Genomic DNA, 22896 nt, shown 5'->3' on the forward strand with positions numbered 1-22896 from the left:
TGGCTAAGGTTTCCAGGGGGGTCAGAGTCAAGGCCTTGGTCAGGGCAGGGGCTGGGAATGTCAGAGCTGGTCACCTTAGGGTCAAGGGTCAGCATTGGGTGGGGAGGGCCCCAAGGGAATGTGGGGCTCTGAGACCACTCTGCCTGGGTCCTTAACTGTGTCCACCTGAGGCCCTTCGACATCCTCATCCTGCTGACCATCTTTGCCAACTGCGTGGCCCTTGGGGTCTACATCCCCTTCCCAGAGGATGACTCCAACACTGCCAACCACAACCTGGTGAGGCTAGCCCCGCCCCACCCCGCCTCCAGCTAGATACAGCCCCAGTAGAGCCACACCTCAAGCCTTCCAGCCAGGCCCCGCCCCTCTCTGACCCAGATGACCCTCTCCTGCCCAGCCCCACTCTCGGTCCCCGCTACGCTCCTCTTCCCCTACCCCCTGTCAAACAAACCCCACTCCCAAATAACTTCCCGATCTCCCGCCCCCTACCCCCGGCTCCGCCCCCAGGAGCAGGTGGAGTATGTATTCTTGGTGATTTTCACTGTGGAGACCGTGCTCAAGATCGTGGCCTACGGGCTGGTGCTCCACCCCAGCGCCTACATCCGCAATGGCTGGAACCTGCTCGACTTCATCATCGTCGTGGTCGGGTGCGCCTCTGCAAGGGATACCCCCAACCCTAGCTCAACTTCCCACCGCAGGCCCGCTAAATTCGGGGCTCGGGGAAGCGACTGCTTCAGACTGCCTCCATTCGGCAGCCAGAATCAGGAATATGCATTTCCACTTACAGGGACTTGTACTTTTCCGAGGAGAAGGGAGGGGGGAAGGGGGGGTCCGAACGCCTGACCCCCGCCTCCTTGTCCTGTGCTCCCCCATCAGGCTGTTCAGCGTGCTGCTCGAGCAGGGGCCCGGACGCCCGGGGGACGCCCCGCATACCGGAGGGAAGCCGGGGGGCTTCGATGTGAAGGCGTTGCGGGCGTTTCGGGTGCTGAGGCCACTGAGGCTGGTGTCCGGGGTCCCGAGTGAGTGGCTCGTCCCCCGGGCTTGGAGGTAGCGGAGGGGAGAGCGGGAGGGGAGCTGAGCTGACCCCGCCCCTACGTTGCCCACCCCTCGCTCCCCACAGGCCTGCACATAGTGCTCAATTCCATCATGAAGGCGCTGGTGCCGCTGCTGCATATCGCACTTCTTGTGCTCTTTGTCATCATCATTTACGCCATCATCGGACTCGAGCTGTTCCTCGGACGCATGCACAAAACCTGCTACTTCCTGGGATCTGGTCAGCAAGCCCACCCCACCCCACCCCCGGGACAGGATACGCCCCCTCCATTGGCTCCTAAGCCCCACCCTGTTCTCAAGGGGACACACGCAAACTCACAACACTTCGCCCCCAAGTTCAGGCTCCGCCCCCAGATAAACAAGTCTTACCCCGCCCCTCCCATATTCAAGACTCCGCCCTCAATTCCAGACTACAACCGCCCCCCTAGCTAATTGCTCCGCCCTATCACAAGTTTCCACTCACAGGTTAAGGCCCTATCCCACACTGAAGACTCCATTCTCCAGAACTGGTCCCAAATAGTCAGGCCTTTTTCATCCACACCCAAACCCCTCTTGGCCCCACCCTTCTTTCAAGAGAGCCTCCCATATTCACAAGACTGCTCCTAGGCTCACGCCTCACTGTTACTCACAAGATTCTGCCCCAAGGTTTACAGTCCCACTCCTCAGATCCCTGTGGTTGGGCTTCACAGCTTCCCAGGGGTTCAGAATTCTGACCCAACACAGTCAGAGGCTAAGGGTTGTCTTTGATTTAGAAAAATCTAGAACCCTGAGGCGAGCTTCCCAGGTAGGCGGGCGTCCAAGGTGGCAACGACTGTGGGTGGGCGTGCTTCGGGTTCCAGAGCTCCAGTCTTCCCACAGACGTAGAGGCGGAGGAGGACCCATCGCCCTGTGCGTCATCGGGATCGGGTCGTGCTTGTACGCTGAACCAGACCGAGTGCCGTGGACGCTGGGCAGGTCCCAACGGAGGCATCACCAACTTCGACAATTTCTTCTTCGCCATGCTGACAGTCTTCCAGTGCATCACCATGGAAGGCTGGACTGACGTGCTCTACTGGGTGAGGTGGACGGCGGGCACACAGTGCAGAAGCTGCACCTGCCTTTCCTCACCGAGCTCGGGCGGGAGTGTCCGCCTACCCTGAGGGATGCATGCCCCTTCTCTCTCCCTAGATGCAGGATGCCATGGGGTATGAGCTGCCCTGGGTGTATTTCGTGAGTCTTGTCATCTTTGGATCCTTCTTCGTCCTCAACCTTGTACTTGGTGTCCTGAGTGGGTGAGGAACCTAGACACCTACCCGGGCCTTCCTTCCTGCCCCTCAGCCCCTGTCCCTTTACTTTGTTCCTGGCAAACTGCTAGGCATCCTTCAAAACCCATTTAAAATACCCCTTCATTCATTCAATCAACATTGAGCATCTACTGTGTGTGAGGCACTGTTTCAGGAATGGAACACGAGACAAAAATCTCTGCCTTCCTGGATATTACATTCTGGTGGGGAGAGACAGACAATAGCAACATACACAATAAATGTGTGTGTGTACATACATACACACACATATGTGTAGTGTCTTATATGGAATATGTGCTATGGAAAGAAAGGAAGAGTTAAGATAGGAATGCCGAGATCTTGTAATTACAAATAAGGACAATCAGGACAGGCCTCCTTGAGATGGTGTTATCTGAGTAAAAGTGTGAAAGAGATTGAGCCATGTGGGTATCTGAGGAAAGAGTGTTCCAAGCAAAGGGAACAGCCAGTGCAAAGGCTCCAAAGCTAAAATGTGCTCAGCATATTCAAAGAACAGCAAGGGGGTCAGCGTGACTGGGAGGTGACGGCAAGGGGGCCAGGGTTGTTCCCCCACCTAACCCTCTATTCTCCTCCCTCAGAGAGTTCTCCAAGGAGAGGGAGAAGGCAAAAGCGCGAGGGGACTTTCAGAAGCTTCGAGAGAAGCAGCAGCTGGAGGAGGACCTGCGGGGCTACCTGGACTGGATCACACAGGCGGAGGAGCTGGACATGGAGGACCCCTCAGCTGATGGCAACTTTGGTTCTGTGGCTCAAGAGGGCCAGGCCAGCCACCGTAGGCAATCCCAACCTGGCCCATTCCCTGCTCCACGCATCCTCAGATGTAGGCTGCCCTCCTGAGATCCAGCCCCAGCCCGCAGCAACTCTAGGCCCCTGGGTCTTCCCTGGAGGTCCAGTGGTTAAGACTCCGTGCTTCCACTGCAGGGAGCACGGGTTCGATCCCTGGTCGGGGAACTAAGATCCCACATGCCATGCTGCGCGGCCAAAACAAAAACAAAAACAAAAAAAAACTCTAGGCCCAGCCTCCGGTTAGGACACAGAAGCCAGACTCAGATACCCTTCCCAGACTGCACCCAGAACAAAGACTCCAAATAACACACACACACACACACACACACACACACACACACACACACACACACGCACACGCGGCCCTAACCCCACCCCAGGCCGTGCTCCATCACTGTCCTCCATGTCCCCACAGGGCCGCAACTGGCAGAGCTGACCAATAGGAGACGAGGACGTCTGCACTGGTTCAGTCACTCCACCCACTCCACACACTCCACCAGCAGCCACGGTGGGGGTCCAGCAAGGTTGACAAGGGGGAGGAATGGGTAGGCAGAGGAGAAAGCCAAAGGCAGAACCCTGGGATCTTCATGTGCCGACCTCTTCTTCCACCCTGCGCACAGCCAGCCTCCCAGCCAGTGACACCGGTTCGATGGCAGAGACCCCAGGCGATGAGGAAGAGGAAGAGGGGGCTCTGGCCAGCTGTACACGCTGCCTGTGAGGGCCCCCAGCCCTTGACCCCTGACCCAGCCAGAACCCAGAACAGACCCTGACCCCAATCCTTACTTTAGCCTCCAACCTTGACCTCAGCCCCTGACCCTCGCTGCTGACTGCCGCTCAGCCCCTGACGATGCCTGCCTCCCATCCCCCTCTTTTCCAGAAACAAGATAATGAGAACCAGTGTCTGGTGAGTTGGAAAAGTTGTGTGACTGCTGGACCCCATGACTTTGTGAGCCCCACCTCCAAGCCCTCCAAGCCCCTCATGACCGCCGGGCTCCCCCACCTGAGCCCCCCAGAACAGGCTTAGGTAGGTGATCTCAGCCGGTGGGTTCCCCATCCCCACAGCCGCTGCCTCCGCCGAGCCAACCGGGGCCTTCGGGCGCGCTGCCGGCGGGCTGTGAAGTCCAATGCCTGCTACTGGGCCGTGCTGCTGCTCGTCTTCCTCAACACGCTGACCATCGCCTCGGAGCACCACGGGCAACCCATCTGGCTCACCCAGATCCAGGGTGCACCCCCCAGCCTGCCAGCCCTCTCCCCCAGCCCCCAATTCCTTCCACCCCAGAAGCTCCAATCCAGGATCTCTCGGGTGCCCCACACCCCCAGATACTGCCCTCCTACCCAAGTAAATGCAGAAACTTTAGCCTGTTCCATCCTACCTTGTAGCTTACACTTGTATAGCACTTGCTGTGTGTGTCAAGCTCTGTTCTCAGCACTTTACCTGTACTCACTCAATTTCTCTTCACTGCAACTTTAGGTGAATTAAGTACTAAGGTGCAGTAAGTGACTAATCCCAGGACTCAGCTAGTGAGTGACAAACCCAGGCAGCCTGGCTCCAAAGTCCAGGCTCTTAACACCACACTGTCTGGACAAGTTAAGCCCTCTGTGCCTCAATTTCCCCATCTACAAAATGGGAATAGTATTAGTATCCACTTCAGGGGGTGGCAGGGAGGATTAAATGAGTTAAAGTGAAAAATGCTTAGAACATTGCCTGGCCCACATAAAGCTAACACTTTACAAGTGTTAGCTCTTACTATTATTCACCTTAATCTCAGCCCCCAACCTGAATACTGAGTACACTTCTAATCCCAACCCTCAAACCAGCCCCAGTCCCAACTAAACACCAGATTCTAACTCTACCGTTGAATTGGAGTTTTTCTGTATTCATAGAGACTGACCGAAGCCCACACCCCAGCTCTGCCCCTCGCCCCAGCTCCAAGCCCCTCAAAACCTTGCCCACTGTGACCTACAAACTCACCTGATCCCTAGTCCTAACCACACCACCGGCCTGTGCCTGGACGGATACCAACTACCCCAGATCGCCCCATGGCCCCTACCTCCCCACATTTCACCACAAAAAACTGACTAACCCAGTCACCCCTGCCCCTCTCCCCACAGAGTATGCCAACAAAGTGTTGCTCTGTCTGTTCACGGTGGAGATGCTTCTCAAGTTGTATGGTCTGGGGCCCTCTGTCTACGTCTCCTCCTTCTTCAACCGCTTTGACTGCTTCGTGGTCTGTGGGGGCATCCTGGAGACCACCCTGGTGGAGGTGGGCGCCATGCAGCCCCTGGGCATCTCGGTGCTCCGCTGTGTGCGTCTCCTCAGGATATTTAAGGTCACCAGGTGTGTGTGTGTGTGTGTGTGTGTGTGTGTGTGTGTGTCGGGGGAGAGGACGGGGGCCCCAAACACAGCCCCAACAGCCACCACCCCAGCTCCAATGATGACTCTATCCTCATCACCATTCATTTATCAAATATCCATTGAGTGCCTACTGCATACAAGGTGCCCTTCCAGGCCCTAGGGAAACACCAGGAATCAAAGCAGACACAAGTCCCTGCCTTCCTGGAGATTAAAGTCCGCTGGGGAGGGTGTCTACTCCATTTCCATCCCCTTCCTCAGCCTCAACTTCAGCTAGAACATTATTCCCAACCCCATCTCCAAACTCAACTCCATACTCATCCCCGACCCAAACCCCATCCCCCACCCCCAACCATAACACCATCTCTAACCCCAACCACCAACCACTCATCATCCACAAGCTCATTTACAGCCCCATAACCCAAGCCCAAGCCCAAGCCCAAGCCCACCTCCAGCCTCATTCCTAGCTCCCAGCCTCATTCCCATCACTAGCCACAACCCCCACATCCCAAACTCATAACCATCAGCCTATCTCCAAACGCAAACCCATCCCCAGTCCCAGCCCCAATCTCATCCCCATCCATCCTCTCCTCTATCCCAACCCTCAGCCACAGACTTATCCCCGACTCAGTCATCTACAGCTCCAAATATTCCCCAACCCCATCCCCAGCTACAATCCCTAACCCCAGGCCCAACCTGAAACCCAGTTTTAGCTTCACCAACTTCCATATACCCTCCATACTAACCTCATCTCCCCTAATGCCAACACCAACCCCGAATACAACCCTCCCCTTACTTCTTATTCTCACCTCACCCCAACTCCAAAATCACTTCCAACAATGACACAAAAGCTCATCTTAACCCAGTCCGCTCCAGTGCATCCCAAGCTGGAGCCCTGCCCCGGCTCCTGACTCACCACTGGACATGTCAACCCTTCCCCCTCCATCTCTGCTGCAGGCACTGGGCATCTCTGAGCAATTTAGTGGCGTCCCTGCTCAATTCAATGAAATCCATTGCATCCTTGCTGCTTCTCCTCTTCCTCTTTATCATCATCTTCTCCCTGCTTGGCATGCAGCTGTTTGGGGGCAAGTTCAACTTTGACCAGACACACACCAAGCGAAGCACCTTTGACACCTTCCCCCAGGCCCTCCTCACTGTTTTTCAGGTGAGACCTGGAGATTATGGGATGGGTGGGCAAGGCGGGGGGACCCAAGGTTGGGGAAAGGGTCCCAAGAGTTTCACGGTGACCTCCCACCCCCAGATCCTGACAGGTGAGGACTGGAATGTGGTCATGTATGATGGTATCATGGCCTATGGCGGCCCCTTCTTCCCAGGGATGCTGGTATGCGTGTACTTCATCATCCTCTTCATCTGCGGCAACTGTATCCTCAGAGTCTTGGGAGGCTGGATCGTGGCAGGGCTGGGGAAGGATAATGGGGACATGGGCACTCCATAGGCAGGCTGCTTCTCCATCCTTGTAGCCTGAGCTCACCCCAGACATCCTGTTGAACGTGTTTCTTGCCATTGCTGTGGACAACCTGGCCAGTGGAGATGCAGGCACTGACAAGGACAAGGGCAGGTGAGGTCTGGCTCTGCCTCCAAGACAGTCTCTCCCTAGGATCCCTGACTGGGACCCTCCCACACACATCCCACACCACCAGAGATGCCTTGGTCACTCTGGCAATCCCCATCTGCAGATCCAACCTTCCAGTCCTCATTCACTGAACATGCATTTATTGAGCACCTACTTTTTGCCAGGCCCTGTTCTAGATGCTAAAGAGACAGCAGGGGTCAAAGAAGACAGAGTCCTTGCTTTCATGGAGCTGACATTCTAGTTGGGGAAGGCAAGCAAAACAAACAAATTAATATATAATAATATAATTTACTTAAATATATGTTAATAATATGTAATGTAGAAAAAGAAAGCAGAGTAAGAGAATAGAGAGAAATGAAGATTGCTATTTTGGTTAGGGTAATCAAGGAAGGCCTCTATGAGAAGGTGACAGCTAAAGAGAGGCCTGAATGAAGTGGGGGAGTGAGAGCCATGCAAATATCTGGGGAAAGAGCGTTCAAGGCAAGGGGACAGCAAGTGCAAAGGTCTTGAGATGATAATATTCTTAGCACATTCAAAAAACACCATGGAGGGAATTCCCTGGCAGTCTAGTGGTTAGGACTCGGCTATTTCACTGCTTTCACCCGGGGCCCCGGGTTCGATACCTGGTCTGGGAACAAGGAGAGTGGTAGGAGGTGAGCTCAAATGGGGAGAATAGAAAAGCCAGATGAAGGGCATTCTGGGCCATGGTGAGAACTTTGGGTTTTGCTCTGAGTGGTGGGAAGCCATGGGAGGGGTGTGAGCAGAGGAGGAGGAATGTATCAGATGTAGAATTTAACAGCATCCCTCCTGCTGCTGTGAGAATAGACTAAGGGGATGAGGGAGGAAGCAGGGAGGTTGTATGGGACCTGAGAAAGGTCTGTTCTGATTGCAATGACCCCCTCCCTTGGCCTTGCCTATCTGCTTCGATCCTTAACAGTCACCTCCTCCCCAATTTCCTCGCACAGGGAGAAGAACACTGAGGAAACTCCACAGGAGAATGGAGCACTGGTGAGTTAGAGGCCTGGGCACTGTCTACACCTCCCACTACCACCAATATCTGTCTATGCGTGTGTGTCTTTATCCTGCATCCTCTGCCTATTCATTCCTTCTTTATTGTGTCCCTCCCATGCCTCCCCTGTGTCCATCCCCCCATCATCGATGCCTACCCCATCATCAATGACCCCCATCTTCCTGTCCCCAGGTGCCTGGTGGGGAGAATGAGGAAGAGGAAGGTGCAAAAAATGAAGGAGCAGGCAAGTGGGAAAGACCAGGTGGAAGAGGTATGGGACCTTGGGGCAGCACCCAGGTGGAGCTCGTGACCCCTGAGACCCTCCTCTCTGGAGAGCAGCCTTCTCCAACATCATCTTAAAAATAATGGGCTTGGTGTGTGGCCAGGAACATTTGAGACGCTGAGATTAGAGAAGAGAAACAGACGTTTTGTTTTACTGCAGAACTTCTCAGAGCCTTTATTATAAATAGTATGTATATGACTGAAGATGGTAATGTGCGTTCAACACACATTTACTGAGCCCCTCCTGTGTCCCATGCACTGTTCTAAGTGCTGAGGACACAACAGTGAACAAAACAGTCTGAAATCCCTTCTCTGAGGAGCTGACACTCTAGCAGGGAGATGAGAATTGACCACATGACAAGCACTGTTCTAGGTGCTTTACATACATTTTCTCAACTAATTCTCTCTCCTTTGATCTTCTTCTGCTGCCAGGCATGGAGGAAGAGGAGGAGGAGGAGGAGGAGGAAGAGGAGGAGGAGGAAGGGGGTGCAGGGCATGTGGAACTCCTACAGGAAGTTGTACCCAAGGAGAAGGTGGTACCCATCCCTGAGGGCAGCGCCTTCTTCTGCCTCAGCCAAACCAACCCGTGAGTGCTGCGAGTGTACAGGGAGTTGGGGCAGGAGGGGCTGGGGCAGAGGGAGGACCAGAGAGCAGCCAAGACTCGGGGGGGGGGGGCGTGCACGGCCTTATGCAACAGGGCCCATGCTGTGTCTCTCGGGCTCCCCCAATCAACTCTGCGGTCCTGTGTTCTGACCATGGACCATTCCCCACTCCCCAGGCTGAGGAAGGCCTGCCACACCCTCATCCACCATCACGTCTTCACCAATCTTATCCTGGTGTTCATCATCCTCAGCAGTGTGTCCCTGGCAGCTGAGGACCCCATCCGAGCCCACTCCTTCCGCAACCACGTGAGCCTTGGGCTGGGGACTCAGGGGACACTCCCAAGGGTGTCCTACTGGGCACAAGCTGGGACCAGGGTGGAGGCAAGGAGAAGACCCCTAGCTGGGCAGAGAGAGAGGAGCAATAATGGCAGCTGCAGCAGTGCCAGCCTTTATTATGAGTGCAACACACTTGGGGAAGCACCAGGGAGGTGATCAGTGTTTGGCAGAGGAGGGAGCTGTGCTCAGAGGTTGAGCAGACCAAGGGCGCCCATGTAGCTGAGTAGAGGCAGAGGAACCCAAATCTGAACCCTTGTCTTTCTGGTGGCCAAGGCTTTTGCCTTGTAGAAAAGTCCTTGATGATGATGATGATGGGAGAGAGAGAGAGAGGGAGGGGAGGAGAGAGGGAGGGAGGGACAGCAAAACTTACTGAGAGATACACACAGCTAGGATCCCCCTCAGCCATGACTCGGTGGCTCCCCCTCTTTCTTGCCCCGCAGATTCTGGGGTACTTCGATTATGCCTTCACCTCCATTTTCACTGTGGAGATTCTACTAAAGGTGACTAATGGACCCCCCATCATACCCCCAGTTACCCCAACCTACTCCCCATCCATCTCTGCAGCCCATCTCTCCTGCTTCCATCCCCAACTCCCCTCTCTTCCCCGGATCTGGGGTCTAACTATCCTGATGGCCCCCTACTCCCCAGATGACAGTGTTTGGGGCTTTCCTGCACCGTGGCTCCTTCTGCCGTAGCTGGTTCAATCTGTTGGATCTGCTGGTGGTCAGCGTGTCCCTCATCTCCTTTGGCATCCAGTGAGTGACACCTGCCTACCCCATTCCTCCAAGAGCCAAGGCCAGGCCTGGGCCATGGCCTGAGGACTGCCCCCTCCTCAGCTCCAGTGCCATCTCGGTGGTGAAGATTCTTCGAGTACTCCGAGTACTACGGCCCCTCCGAGCCATCAACAGGGCCAAAGGACTCAAGGTAATCCCATCCCACCCAAATCCATGGGACCCAGACCCTGCCCCGCCCCTGGGGCCAGGATCACTGATCCGACTGACCATTTGCAGTGATGCATGACCACATAGCCTGGCCACAATGTGTAACCACACGGCCCTGACCACTGGCCATGTGGTCTCATCCATGTTCCTTACAAATGACCATCCATTCCTTACCAAAGGCCACGTTTCTGTGATCCAAGTTCCTGACATGTGGCCACATACCCCTGTCTGGCAAACACATTTTCCGTTGGTACCCACACATCCTTCACCCAAGACCACATGTTCCTGACCCAAGTCCCTGAGCTCCATCCATGCCCAGAGTCCTTGCCCTGTGGCCACCGTGGCCTGCGGTGTCCATGAGCCATATCTGTGGGTGTCTGCAGCACGTGGTGCAGTGTGTGTTCGTGGCCATCCGGACCATCGGGAATATCATGATTGTGACCACGCTCCTGCAATTCATGTTCGCCTGCATTGGCGTGCAGCTCTTCAAGGTGGGAGGAAACACTGGAGGGAGGCCCAGGCATGAATCAAGGCACGGGGCCGGGGGATGAAGGGTGAATCTGCTTGACAAATATCCTCTCTGCAGGGGAAATTCTACAGTTGCACTGATGAGGCCAAACACACACCCCAAGAATGCAAGTGAGTGCCTGAAACCCTGCCCTCCATGGAGCCCAGGACCCTCCTAAAGTCCAAAGAGGCCCCTAGATCTCACTCAGGCCTCTAAAACCCCTAGATCTTCCTCCAAAGAACTGCAGAGACCCCCCAGATTTTATCAAGGCCCCCAAGACCCCAGAATTCCTCAAGACCCAAAGATACATCCCGAGAATTCTCCCAAGAACGGCAAAAGCCCTCAGACATCACCAGTCCTTAAGAGGCCCCCCCAATAACCGCCCAAAACCCCTCTCCACATTCCCCAGAATTACCTACATTCCACTCCAGAATCCCAACCATCCCCAAACACCCGGCCCCCACCACCAAGTCCCCAGCTTCCGTCTTGAGACTCCTACAGAGGGTAATAGTTCGCTGAAATGGTTCGCTGAACCATTCTTGGTTCAAATTCGTCTCATGAGACTTGGTTACATTCCTTAACCTTGATGAGTCCCATTTTCCTCAACTGAAAAATGGGGATAAAAAGAGTGTGGATTTCACAAGGTTGTTGTGAGGAGCAAATGAGTTACTACAAAGAGAGTGTACTACAATGTAAAGTTAGTACATGTAAAGCCTAGCACAGTGCCTGGCATATACTTAGTGCTGATAAATGTTGGCTGTTATTTGTATTGCTTTTTCCTGGATGGCAATGATGGTGATAATAATGTTGCTGACAGCTAACGTATACGGCCCCAACAATATGCCAGACACTGTTCTCATTGATTAACAAAATTAATCCTTGTAACAAGCCAGGAAATACGTTCTGTCATTATCCTTATGTCATAAATGGGGAAAACTGAAGCACAGAGGTTAAATGCCCAAGGTCACCCAGCCAGTAAATGGAAGGGCAGGATTGGAACCCAGGCTATCCAGCTCCACCACTATGCCCTGCTGCCTCCGTACTGGAGACACCAGTCCCCATTCCACAGCTCCCTACCCCTCCTCACCCACCCAGCATGTCTGCAACATCCACAGGGGCTCCTTCCTGGTCTACCCCGATGGAGATGTGTCAAGGCCCCTGGTCCGGGAGCGGCTCTGGGTCAACAGTGATTTCAACTTTGACAATGTCCTTTCAGCCATGATGGCCCTGTTCACTGTCTCCACCTTCGAAGGCTGGCCTGCGTGAGGGGCAGGGCCCCAGGGATGGGCAGGGGACTGGGCAAGAGTCTTTAGGGGATTGGCTTTGGATATCCTGGGGATGGGTGGAAGGGTAACTTGGGATGTGAAGAAGGTCTCTGGAGAGTGGATAGGGTTTTCTGGGGACTGGTGGGTGTATCAGATGACTAGGTGGGGATCTCCCAGAAGTTGGCCGGGGGTGCTTAGGGGACCTGGGTGAGGGGACCTCCAAGAATTGGGTTAGAGAGGTCTCTGAGGCACTAGGTGGAAGTCTAGAGAGGACTGCGTGGGATTTAGTGGGGGTACCAGGTATAGGTCTGGGGGGACTGGGTGGAGGTCTTGGAGGAGATGGAGCTGGAGATTCAGGGGTTTCCAGATAGCTGCACAAGTCTTTGGGAGTACTAGGTGGGGGGGCGAGGGAGCAAGGAATTCAAGTTGATAGGACAGGGGACTTAGAGATCTTTGGGGGCTTGTTGGGGAGTTCTGGGGATCTGCATGGGGATCCTCAGATGGCTGGAGGAGAACTGGGAGTCTGTGGGAACTTAAGGGATTTGGGGGTCTTGGAGGGCCTGCATGGGGATTCTCAGGAAGGTTGGATGGGGATCTCTAGATCTCTGGAGGGCTGGGCTTTGGGAGTCTTTGAGGGCCGGGTGTGTAGGTCTCAGATATTTAGGTCAGGGGATTTGGGGATCTTTGGGGATATTCTGGGGTGCCTAAGGTGTCTGGGGACAGGTCTGAGGTGTCTGGGATATCCCTTTACTTGCCTCCACTGGCTCCCCAGGCTGCTATATAAGGCCATCGATGCAAACGCAGAGAACAAGGGCCCCATCTATAATTACCACGTGGAGATCTCAGTGTTCTTCATTGTCTACATCATCATCATTGCATTCTTCATGATGAACATCTTTGTGGGCTTCGTCATCATCACCTTCCGTGCCCAGGGCGAGCAGGAGTACCAAGACTGTGAGCTGGACAAGAACCAGGTGACCTCCGACCCCTGATCCACCAACCCCCCACCCCCACCCCAGTTCCTTGCCTCGGGACCCCACTGCTCACTCATGCCTTGCACCTATATGCAGCGCCAGTGTGTGGAGTATGCCCTCAAGGCCCAGCCACTCCGCCGCTATATCCCCAAGAACCCGAATCAGTATCGGGTGTGGGCCACTGTGAACTCTGCTGCCTTCGAGTATCTCATGTTCCTGCTCATCCTGCTCAACACGGTTGCTCTAGCCATGCAGGTCTGAGCTCCCCACCCTGATCCCGCCAGACACCTGACCCTATTCTGTCTGCACAAATCCTTGAGAACTGTCAGGAATGCTTTAGGCTGCAAGTAACAAAATCCCCAACTGACAGAGACTTAAGCTTTAAAGATATGTGCCACATATATTCAAATCAAAGGCCGATAATCATAAGTTGTATCCTGATTTCAGAGATGTGAGAATGTGGGAAAAATGGCAAATGGCAAATGTAAGTTGTCATTGACTGTGAAATGCACCCCAATTTCAGAGATTCTAAACTGTGAAAAGATGTGTATCCTTGGAGTCAATGAATTATGATAGTTACCTCACATAGCAAGCAGTGCAGAGGTAGGCTGTTTGCTCATTGCTCATCAGGGACCCAGGCTCTGTCTTTCTGCTCCACTATTCTTAGTAAGTTGGCGTTCATTCTCATGATTGTTGCTTCATGGTCACAAGTTGGCTGCCACAGTTCCAGATATCAAAACCACACTCAGAGAAGGAAAAAGGAAGGAAGCTTGCACCAAGGGACTCTCCTCACTCGACCCTTTTATTGGAAATCAAAAATATTTTTCACAGAAGCTACCCAAGCAGCAGCAAGCTTATGTTTCTGTCAGAACTAGCTGCAAGGAAAGCTAGGAAATCAAGGGCTGGGCTTTCCAATATCCATAATGGGAGGCGGACAGTGTGAGAGGTTTGGCCAACCCATAGTGCTACCACATCCCCAGACTTACCTCAGTCCAAGACAGAGAATATTTGGTTGGGGTGTGGGGGGGAATCTCTGCCTCAGGCTATGTCCCCACATCTGATTTTCTCCCCCAGCACTATGAGCAGACTGCTCCCTTCAACTATGTTATGGACATCCTCAACATGGTTTTCACTGGCCTCTTCACTGTTGAGATGGTGCTCAAAATCATCGCCTTCAAACCCAAGGTACCCCCAAGGCCTAGACCCATTCCTTAGGGTGGAACTCACTGCATAGCTCTCAGGGGGGCAGCAACCAGGGAGTCATGAGACTAGGGAGGAAGAGGGATCTAGATGCAGCCTTATCATGTGATCCAGCCTACACCCTGCCTCCCCAATGCCCCCAACCACTACTAGCCCCATACCCTAGCTTGCTAGCTCTGAGAAGACAGGGCACTGCTTTCCTCCTGTCTACAGCATTACTTTACCGATGCCTGGAACACGTTTGATGCTCTTATTGTGGTGGGCAGCGTAGTGGACATTGCCGTCACTGAAGTCAACGTGAGGACTGGCTCTCCACTAACCCACTCACCCCCTGCCAACCTTCCCTCACCTCAACCCCAGGGCTTTCTTTCACATGGGGAGGTGGTTCCCACTCACATCCACCCCACTCCTGGAGACTCAGAGCTCCTCCCTCTAGCTCTATCTCTTGAGTCCCTATTGGGTTCAGCCAAAGCCCCCTTCTACCAGCTCCCGCTCATTCATTTGCAAGCTATCCTCTGGCTCCAGCATCTCCTAAAATGACTCTCCTGTTATTTCTATTATTTTCTTCATTGCCTCATTGCCCCCTCCATTGGTCCCATCATCTCCACCAACTCCTGCTTTGACTCCATCATCTCCTCTGATTCCTTCATTGGCTCCATTTCCTCCACCGATACCATCGTCTCTGACACTGGGTCTTTCACGGTTCTGTCATCACCACTGACTGCACGGTTGGCTCCATCATCTCTTTCACTGGGTACTACATGGTCCTCCATTGACAATGCTGCTGGGTCCATATCTCCATCACTGGCTTCTCCATTGGATCCTCCATCGGTTCTCTCATCTCCATGAAACCACCGGCTTCATCATTTCCTCCATTGGCTCCAATATCTCTCCTCCACCATCTCCTGTGCCCTCTCCTCTACCTTTCACCCTCATTACCAACTTTTCCTTCAACCATCCTGATCCATTACCACGTAACCTTCCTTATCATCCCTTGGATAATAACTCTACCATCCATTATCCCCCGTATCTCCTCCATCATTTCTCTCCTGTTCATTGGCCCTGTGATCTCATCATCTCCTCCATCACCTCTGTTTTGGCAATATCTCTGCGCAGAATGGTGGCCATCTTGGCGAGGTAGCCCCCCACCCCACCTCACAACAGGGACTCTCTGCCTCTCTCTTCACCAACCCTCCTTTCCTTTCTTCCCAAAAGTCCTTAGAAATGCTCCCTGACCACCCTGGGGCCTGGGTTCTGAGGGATTTGGAGGCTGGGAGGGCCAAAGCATGAGACAGGGAGGTGGCTGGGGCAAATGTGGACTGAGCATACCCACCACACGCCCAACCCCAGAGCTCTGAAGACAGTTCCCGCATTTCGATCACTTTCTTTCGCCTCTTCCGAGTCATGCGGCTGGTCAAGCTTCTCAGTAAGGGTGAAGGGATTCGCACATTACTCTGGACATTCATCAAGTCCTTCCAGGTAACTCCCCCACTCCTTTGTTCACCCCTCATCCCCACTTCACACCCTCAGCTTGTCCTTTTACTGCCCCCAGAACTACACCTTCCAGCATGCCATACCCATGTGCAGCTTACCATTTCCAGTTTTCTCTCTTTTGTGGGCTCTCAATTCCCAACACGTCTTGGCCTCACTGACCTTACTCTATTGTATTTAATACTGTGTCCGTATTTGGGAGACCCTGGCAGTCATGGGCACTTTGGGGATGGACCACATCTCTCAGCAGGCCCCGGCTTGAGTGCGTTCTGGGGCTTAACAGTTCTCTGCCTGGACCTGAGTATCTATCCTCCTCTCCACCCCCATAGGCCTTGCCCTATGTGGCTCTTCTCATCGCAATGATATTCTTCATTTACGCAGTCATTGGGATGCAGGCAAGTGAGAACCCTGGGGAGCATCCCTCAGGCACTCCTCTGTTGAGGGGGGTTAGATAGGAATGAGCCCAAAGTGGGGGTAGAAAGACAGACAAGCTGCACCACCCTGAGTCAGTCCATACACCTGTGAAATGGGATCAGCAGTGCCTGCTTGTCAGGGTTATAAGGATCCTTTGGGTATTAGGTGTTGTGAAATGGATGGGAACCTGTAGGGGCACGGAGTCACCCCTCTGACACAGCCCCTGTATGCCCACAGATTTTCGGCAAGGTGGCTCTTCAGGATGGCACACAGATCAACCGAAACAACAACTTCCAGACCTTTCCACAGGCTGTGCTGCTTTTGTTCAGGTGACACACACACCCTCTCCCCTGCTGCTTTGATCTCCAGCATGCTTTTGGGTACCCACACATCCTCTCTGGGCCCCAGACTGCCTGAGCTATGGAAGTAACAGGGCAGCATGGGGCTCCATATTGCCTGAGACCTTTCCTGGCTGTGTTCTAAAGAATCTTTTAGAATATTCTAGCCTCAGCCATCCTTTTTCTGGCTGCAAGACGTGTACCTTTCATAGGCCTCAGCACCCCCTCTGTAAAATGCAAACATGATCGTCATCAACATGGCCACACCAGCTTTTAAAATATTGAAACGCTGTTTTTACCAGATGTAGCCCCTGGTAAGAAATAGGTCATATCCTCACCCCTCTGGCCCCCACAGCGGCCCTTGTCATGACTTCATAGCCTCCCCCCAAGATGGCACCACTGTGTGACCCGCAGGTGTGCTACTGGTGAGGCATGGCAGGAGATAATGCTTGCCAGCCTTCCTGGGAGCCGGTGTGACCCTGAGTCTGACTTCGGCCCTGGTGAGGAGTTTAGCTGTGGTAGCAATTTTGCCATAGCCTATTTTATCAGCTTCTTCATGCTCTGTGCATTCCTGGTAAGGACCAATCCCCACAACCACCACTACTGCCCCGGGGGCTGGTCCTGATGGGGATGAGGTGGGGAGCCCAGATCTTCAGAGAGGGTGAAAGGGCTGGCCTGACGACAAGATTAACCCGGGGACTCATGACCCAGTGACCATAGAAGCTTACCTCCGCCTCCCACCAAACCCCCCATACTCTTCTCTGCCCTTCACCTAACCTCTCCTACTCACTGGCCCACAGATCATAAATCTCTTTGTGGCTGTGATCATGGACAACTTTGATTATCTAACCAGAGATTGGTCCATCCTGGGCCCCCATCACCTCGATGAATTCAAGAGGATCTGGTCTGAATATGACCCTGGGGCCAAGTATGCCCTCTGACCCCATACCTGGGATACCAGAGGACAGTGCACTGCCTCACAGTCCTCCAACTCTGGAACCTCTGACCTATGCTTCCCATTACCCAGGCAGTAGATGCCCCAAGGTTCCCACTGCCCCTGTCCTCTGCCTTTTCCCCTCCCCCACTGACTGCCCTCCAGTTCTTCCCTGGCAGACTATGGGGTGTTGGTGGGGCGAGGGAGTGATGAGCTGGTAGGGCCTTGAGTAAGGACCAGAGGGGGTGTCTCCAACCCAGTAGTGCCTCTCTTCTACCCCCACCTTCCCCAGAGGCCGCATCAAGCACCTGGATGTGGTTGCCCTGCTGAGACGCATCCAGCCACCCCTGGGATTCGGGAAGCTGTGCCCACACCGAGTGGCCTGCAAGGTCTGTGCACCTGCCCACCACTGCCTCTGAGAGGACTGTCACCACACAGCAGGGGTGGGCAGGGACCCTGCCTTGGGTGGGGAGGGGGTGTTTGGTGGCATCCTCAAAGGTTTCTGCCCTTGGGCATCACATGCCTGCATCCCTGGCATTTGCCCAAAATGGGTTCCATGTCCCTGGTGTGCACAGAGACTTGTGGCGATGAACATGCCTCTCAACTCAGATGGGACAGTGACATTCAATGCCACACTCTTTGCCCTCGTTCGGACATCCCTGAAGATTAAGACAGAAGGTGTGTGGGGAGGAGGGGGAGGGGCAGGAATGGGAGGGTCCCTGAGGAAGGTGCAAGGAGCAAACTAATTGAGAGATGGGCCCCACTCTTAGCTCTGAACCTCAAAATAGGTGACTTTGCCTTCTCCAGGCTTGTTTTCCCACCTGTCCAACGGGGGCGGTGTTTGGCTGCGGTAGAAGTTTGTGACGCGCCCTCCAACAGCGAAGGAGTGGCTGTGAAAGCCTCTTCCTATTGGCTCATGCCCCACATCCTCTCCCCATGCAGGGAACCTGGAGCAAGCCAATCAGGAGCTGCGGATTGTCATCAAAAAGATCTGGAAGCGGATGAAGCAGAAGCTGCTAGATGAGGTCATCCCCCCAGCTGACGGTGAGCTAGCTCCACCCCAATTCCTTAAGCCTGCCTCTGAATGTCAACGATTGCTCACCACCACCAAACCATCACTGGCTGGAGAGGGAGGGGTGCAGGGGGAGAGTCCAAGCTTTGATGTGGGGGTGTGGGGAGCAGAGGACTCCTGTGTGACCTTGCCTCCTCTCCCTTGCTTCCAGAGGAAGAAGTTACCGTGGGCAAATTCTACGCCACATTTCTGATCCAGGACTATTTCCGCAAATTCCGGCGGAGGAAAGAAAAGGGGCTACTAGGGGCCGAGGCCCCCCCAAGCACCTCCTCTGCCCTTCAGGTCTTGGGAGCAGGGCCTGAGCTGGGGTGGGGGGTATGTGGGAGCTCTGTGGCTGAGGCTGACTGCCTTCTTGATCTCATGGAACCCATGTCACAGATGAGGAAACTGACCCAGGACCCACAGAAGGTCAGGGGTGACTGTGGGGCTCCTTCCCCCACCCCACACTCCTGCTCAGGGACAGGGAAGTTTAGACCCTGAGCTACCCACTTCCCTGTTTTCCCACCCCCACAGGCTGGTCTGAGGAGCCTGCAAGACTTGGGTCCTGAGATGCGGCAGGCCCTCACCTGTGACACAGATGAGGAGGAGGAGGAAGAGGGGCAGGAGGGAGAGGAGGAGGAAGATGAGAAGGAACCGGAAACGTACAAAGTAAGGACAATAAGCTTTCACTCCCCCAGGAACTCTTGATTGTAAAATACTCCCTCAACCCCCCGAGTGATTTCCATACTGCGTCTGGGAGGAAGTCCCCCCAGAGAAGACCCCCTGCAATAGACAAATGTTTTTTTGGTACCTACCACCCACTGTTGGAGGGCAAGAGCCAGATTTGGCCCCTGGGGAGCTCACTGGAGACACACTATTTGACCAAGTGACTTAGTTATAACCTGGATGCAATGCTCAATCCTGTGATTTCCACAGGCCCCAGTGGGCTCCCAGCCCCCATCTCGCCGGAGCTCTGTGATTTCTGTGTCTCTGCCTGCCTGGGACAAACCACCAGATTCACTTTCCCTTGGGCCCAGTGACGACGATGGGGGTGCTCCCAACTCCAGACAGTCCAGTGTGCCCCAGGCTGGGTCCCACGCCCACAGGTATGGCCAAAGGTCTGCAGGAAGATTGTGAGGGAAGGCAGGGACTAGCCACTTTATGGGGGTACTTCAGGGGGCAGAGGGTTTTTCCAGTGAGACAAACATCTATTAAAAGAAAGCCCATGTCTCCTTTAAAGCGATGACAGGTTAATTTTATGTTATGTGAATTTTCCCAGTTAAAAATGTCTAGTGTTTCTGTAGAAGGTAGGACATGAAATGAGAAGGGACCGGGCCCAGGGCCACACTGGGGGTATCTGGTCTGCCTAACTTGCCTCACTTTCCCCAGGAGAAGCTCTGGGGTTCTCATTTTCACCATTCCGGAAGAAGGAAGTTCTCAGTCCAAGGCAACCAAAGGGCAAGAGAAGCAGGATGAACAAGAGGAAGTCCCCAGCCAGCACTCTGGCCACGACACGTAGGATGAGCCCATGAGCCACGTGCGAGAGGGACGGCACCCCATCGCGCATGCCCAGGCTTGAGCTCACCCCAGCCCTCCCTCCCAAACAGGCTCTCCTACCTAGATGAGCAGGCAGGGACTCCCCCACGCCCCATCCTTTTGCCACCTCACAGACCCCAGAGATACGTGGATGGCCACCAAGCACCACGCCGCCGTCTGCTGCCCCCAACACCTGCAGGTGAGAGTGGACATGGGTCCTGGGGGGCCCCATGGGCCATAAGGGCAGAGGGCTGGGGAGGCACTGACATTCCTCTTTGCCCCTGGTACCCCCCACACCCCCAGGCCGGAAGCCTTCCTTCACCATCCAGTGTCTGCGGCGCCAGGGCAGTTGTGAAGATTTACCCATCCCAGGCACCTATCATCGTGGGCGCAACTCAGGGCCCAGCAGGGCACAGGTGAGGTGGGGGAGGGGGGCTGAGGCCCGGAGGGGTGGGGGGCAGCCTAAGCTGAATTTGTCAAACACACTACATATCGGGCCCTTCTGAAGAAGGGGGCACATGTGAATTCACACAGTCCTCACTGTGCCTGTGAGGTGGGTACTGTTACTAGCCCCAGTGTACAGATGAGGAAACTGAGGCCCAGAGAGGCTTACTCAAGATCTCACAGTTAGTAAGTGGCAAAGCTGAGATTTAAACCCTGGCCTTCTATGCTCTGAAATAAACCCAAGGCTGATGTATACCCATTCAATTTGACTCCAGTTGTGTTTGGGGGGTAAGAGGTAGGCACAGGAGTGATTCCTAGATCCTCATGCCCTACCCATCAACCACTATGCTCCTGATGTTTATTCTGGTCCAGGGTTCCTGGGCAACCCCTCCTCAGCGGGGCCGGCTCCTATACGCCCCACTGTTGTTGGTGGAGGAGGGTGCAGCAGGGGACGGATACCTCGGCAAATCCAGCAGTCCACTGCGCACCTTCACCTGTCTGCACGTGCCTGGAACCCACTCAGACCCCACCTATGGCAAAAGGGGCAGTGCTGACAGCCTGGTGGAGGCTGTGAGTCCAGAAGGGGAGGGGGCCGGAGGGATGGGAGAGAAGGGGAGAAGGTGGGAGCTTGGGAAGGAGGGTCCCCAGTCTCTGTGTTGTGTATGTAGCTATCCCTTTGCTCTGTGACTTCTGCTCAGCAAGATGTGTGCCCCACTGTCCCCCACTGACTTCCCTGCGTGCCCTCACGGGTTCATCACTCTTCCACACCAACCCCTCTGTGCACACTGCTCCGACTCCATGCTGTGCCCTCTGTCAACACTGATCCCATCTGTGCCCCCAGGTGCTCATCTCCGAGGGCCTGGGCCTGTTTGCCCGAGACCCGCGCTTCGTGGCCCTGGCCAAGCGGGAGATTGCAGATGCATGTCGCCTGACACTGGACGAGATGGACAGTGCCGCCAGTGACCTGCTGGCACAGGGGACCAGCTCACTTTATAGTGACGAGGAGTCCATCCTCTCCCGCTTTGATGAGGAGGACCTGGGAGACGAGATGGCCTGCGTCCATGCCCTCTGAATTCCCATCCCTCCCCCACTGCTCAATAAACCTCCTGCCCTCCCTTCCTCAGAAGGAGACCGGCATGGACCACACCCCTGGATTTTGGTGTCTTTGCACTGGAGGCCTGGGGCTGCCCAGCGGTCCTCATCTATCCATCCCCTGTTTCAGCCCTGAGCCACTGCCCACACGCGGGTATTTCCAGAAACCAGGACAGCCGGGCCTGATTATTCAGCGTCAGGGAAGGAAGGAGGAGGAGGGGAGGCGGAAGAGGCAGCAGCCAAAAAAAGCTGGAGACAGAGTGGAGGTGGTGGGGGAAGGGAGGTTTCTGGACAGATGGAGGAAAGTGGAGAGAGTGAGGATGTGTGAGGGCTCGGATGAGGGGTGGGGGAAAGTCAGAGATTCCACAAGGGGTCAGGCAGATCAGACTGGGGCAGGACAGATGGATCGAAAGGAAAGGATAAGGAAACCTCCAGGAGAGTCCTGCCAGTAGAAAGGCCTGGAGGTTAGAACTGTGATGTATCTTAGGCAGAGGGGTCCTCTGACAGCACGAGGAAGGGAGGCTAAATTGCGCTCACCCCACCTCCCCCCTTCTGCTTGTGAAAAAAGAAATCTAGGACTTCCCTGGTGGTCCAGTGGTTAAGATTCCATGCATCCACTGCGGGGGGCACCGTTCCATCCCTGGTCGGGGGAACTAAGATCCCGCATGCCTCCAGGTGTGGCCAGAAAAAATAAATAAATAAAGAGAAAAAGGAAATTTAAATTCATTCGTAAAAACATGGGTGACAGCAAAGGGCGAGGCTCCTAGCCTGGGGCAACCCACTCAGGGCTTACCTGGCTCTCCTGAGACTAGCTAATAGTACCCCACTCCCAGATCCCAGAGCTCCTCTCTGTTTCTTGCCCTACTTTTAGTCATTGCCCAACCTTTGGCGTCTCATTCATTCAGTGAAGGTTTATCGGGCATTTATTTTGTGCCAGGCACTGTTCTGGGTTTCCCTCAGCACAAACTGAGCTGGCTTAGACATGTGACGGCGGTTGTCCAAAGTGGTAGTCATCCTCACTCCAAAGGAATCGGAGGTGGTGTTAGAAGTGACACCGGATGCGGCCACCCCTGGGGACGGTCTGACCTAGGGTCTCCTCCCAGCTCTCAGAGCAGGGGTTTCTCATTTGTCTAATTTGTGTCAATGGAACCAGGACTGAAATTTGAGGGAAGCCAAAATTGGAGGCTAGAACTCAGAATATAGAATTGCACTAGGTCTGGAAACAAAGGCTTGGAGTGGCTGGGCCGGTTTATTGTGGGAAAGTAAGTCATGGGCAGGGTAAAGAGAGTGAAGGGCGATTGCTGAGGGAGGAGGTGGGATAAGCCACCTGAGGGCAGATGATGCAGACCCTTGAATGCCAGGCCCCAACCCCTGGGATTTTTCCTGAAAGCAGTGGGG

At 54.4% G+C, this 22896-nt stretch overlaps 1 protein-coding gene across 1 annotated transcript; it reads left to right on the plus strand.

Moving 5' to 3' along the window:
- Positions 1-375: 375 nt before the first annotated feature.
- Positions 376-21560, plus strand: CACNA1F (calcium voltage-gated channel subunit alpha1 F). Its single transcript, XM_067722299.1, has 44 exons — positions 376-644; positions 874-1016; positions 1118-1270; positions 1909-2105; positions 2218-2321; positions 2930-3120; positions 3550-3642; positions 3755-3848; positions 4012-4038; positions 4197-4357; positions 5247-5472; positions 6445-6652; positions 6749-6869; positions 6985-7066; positions 8047-8089; positions 8283-8334; positions 8805-8958; positions 9151-9280; positions 9751-9810; positions 9959-10065; positions 10147-10234; positions 10635-10742; positions 10838-10890; positions 11875-12021; positions 12797-12998; positions 13095-13253; positions 14073-14183; positions 14412-14495; positions 15549-15677; positions 16019-16084; positions 16341-16432; positions 16856-17015; positions 17242-17369; positions 17668-17764; positions 17951-18053; positions 18318-18419; positions 18599-18729; positions 18961-19095; positions 19363-19532; positions 19816-19941; positions 20034-20161; positions 20266-20378; positions 20779-20976; positions 21248-21560. The coding sequence occupies exons 1-44, from the start codon at positions 376-378 to the stop codon at positions 21476-21478; spliced, it is 5676 nt and encodes a 1891-aa protein (XP_067578400.1). The 3' UTR covers positions 21479-21560.
- The last annotated feature ends 1336 nt before the right edge of the window (positions 21561-22896 follow it).

Source organism: Pseudorca crassidens, chromosome X (assembly GCF_039906515.1).
Source record: "Pseudorca crassidens isolate mPseCra1 chromosome X, mPseCra1.hap1, whole genome shotgun sequence".
In the NCBI taxonomy this organism is placed as follows: domain Eukaryota; kingdom Metazoa; phylum Chordata; class Mammalia; order Artiodactyla; family Delphinidae; genus Pseudorca; species Pseudorca crassidens.

Bases quoted from the DNA above. Each gene is read 5' to 3' on its own strand.
- CACNA1F (XM_067722299.1), top strand. From the start codon at position 376: ATGACCCTCTCCTGCCCAGCCCCACTCTCGGTCCCCGCTACGCTCCTC. The intron at 1,017-1,117 runs GTGAGTGGCTCG...CGCTCCCCACAG, and splicing joins GCTGGTGTCCGGGGTCCCGA to GCCTGCACATAGTGCTCAAT. The intron at 4,358-5,246 runs GTGCACCCCCCA...CTCTCCCCACAG, and splicing joins CTGGCTCACCCAGATCCAGG to AGTATGCCAACAAAGTGTTG.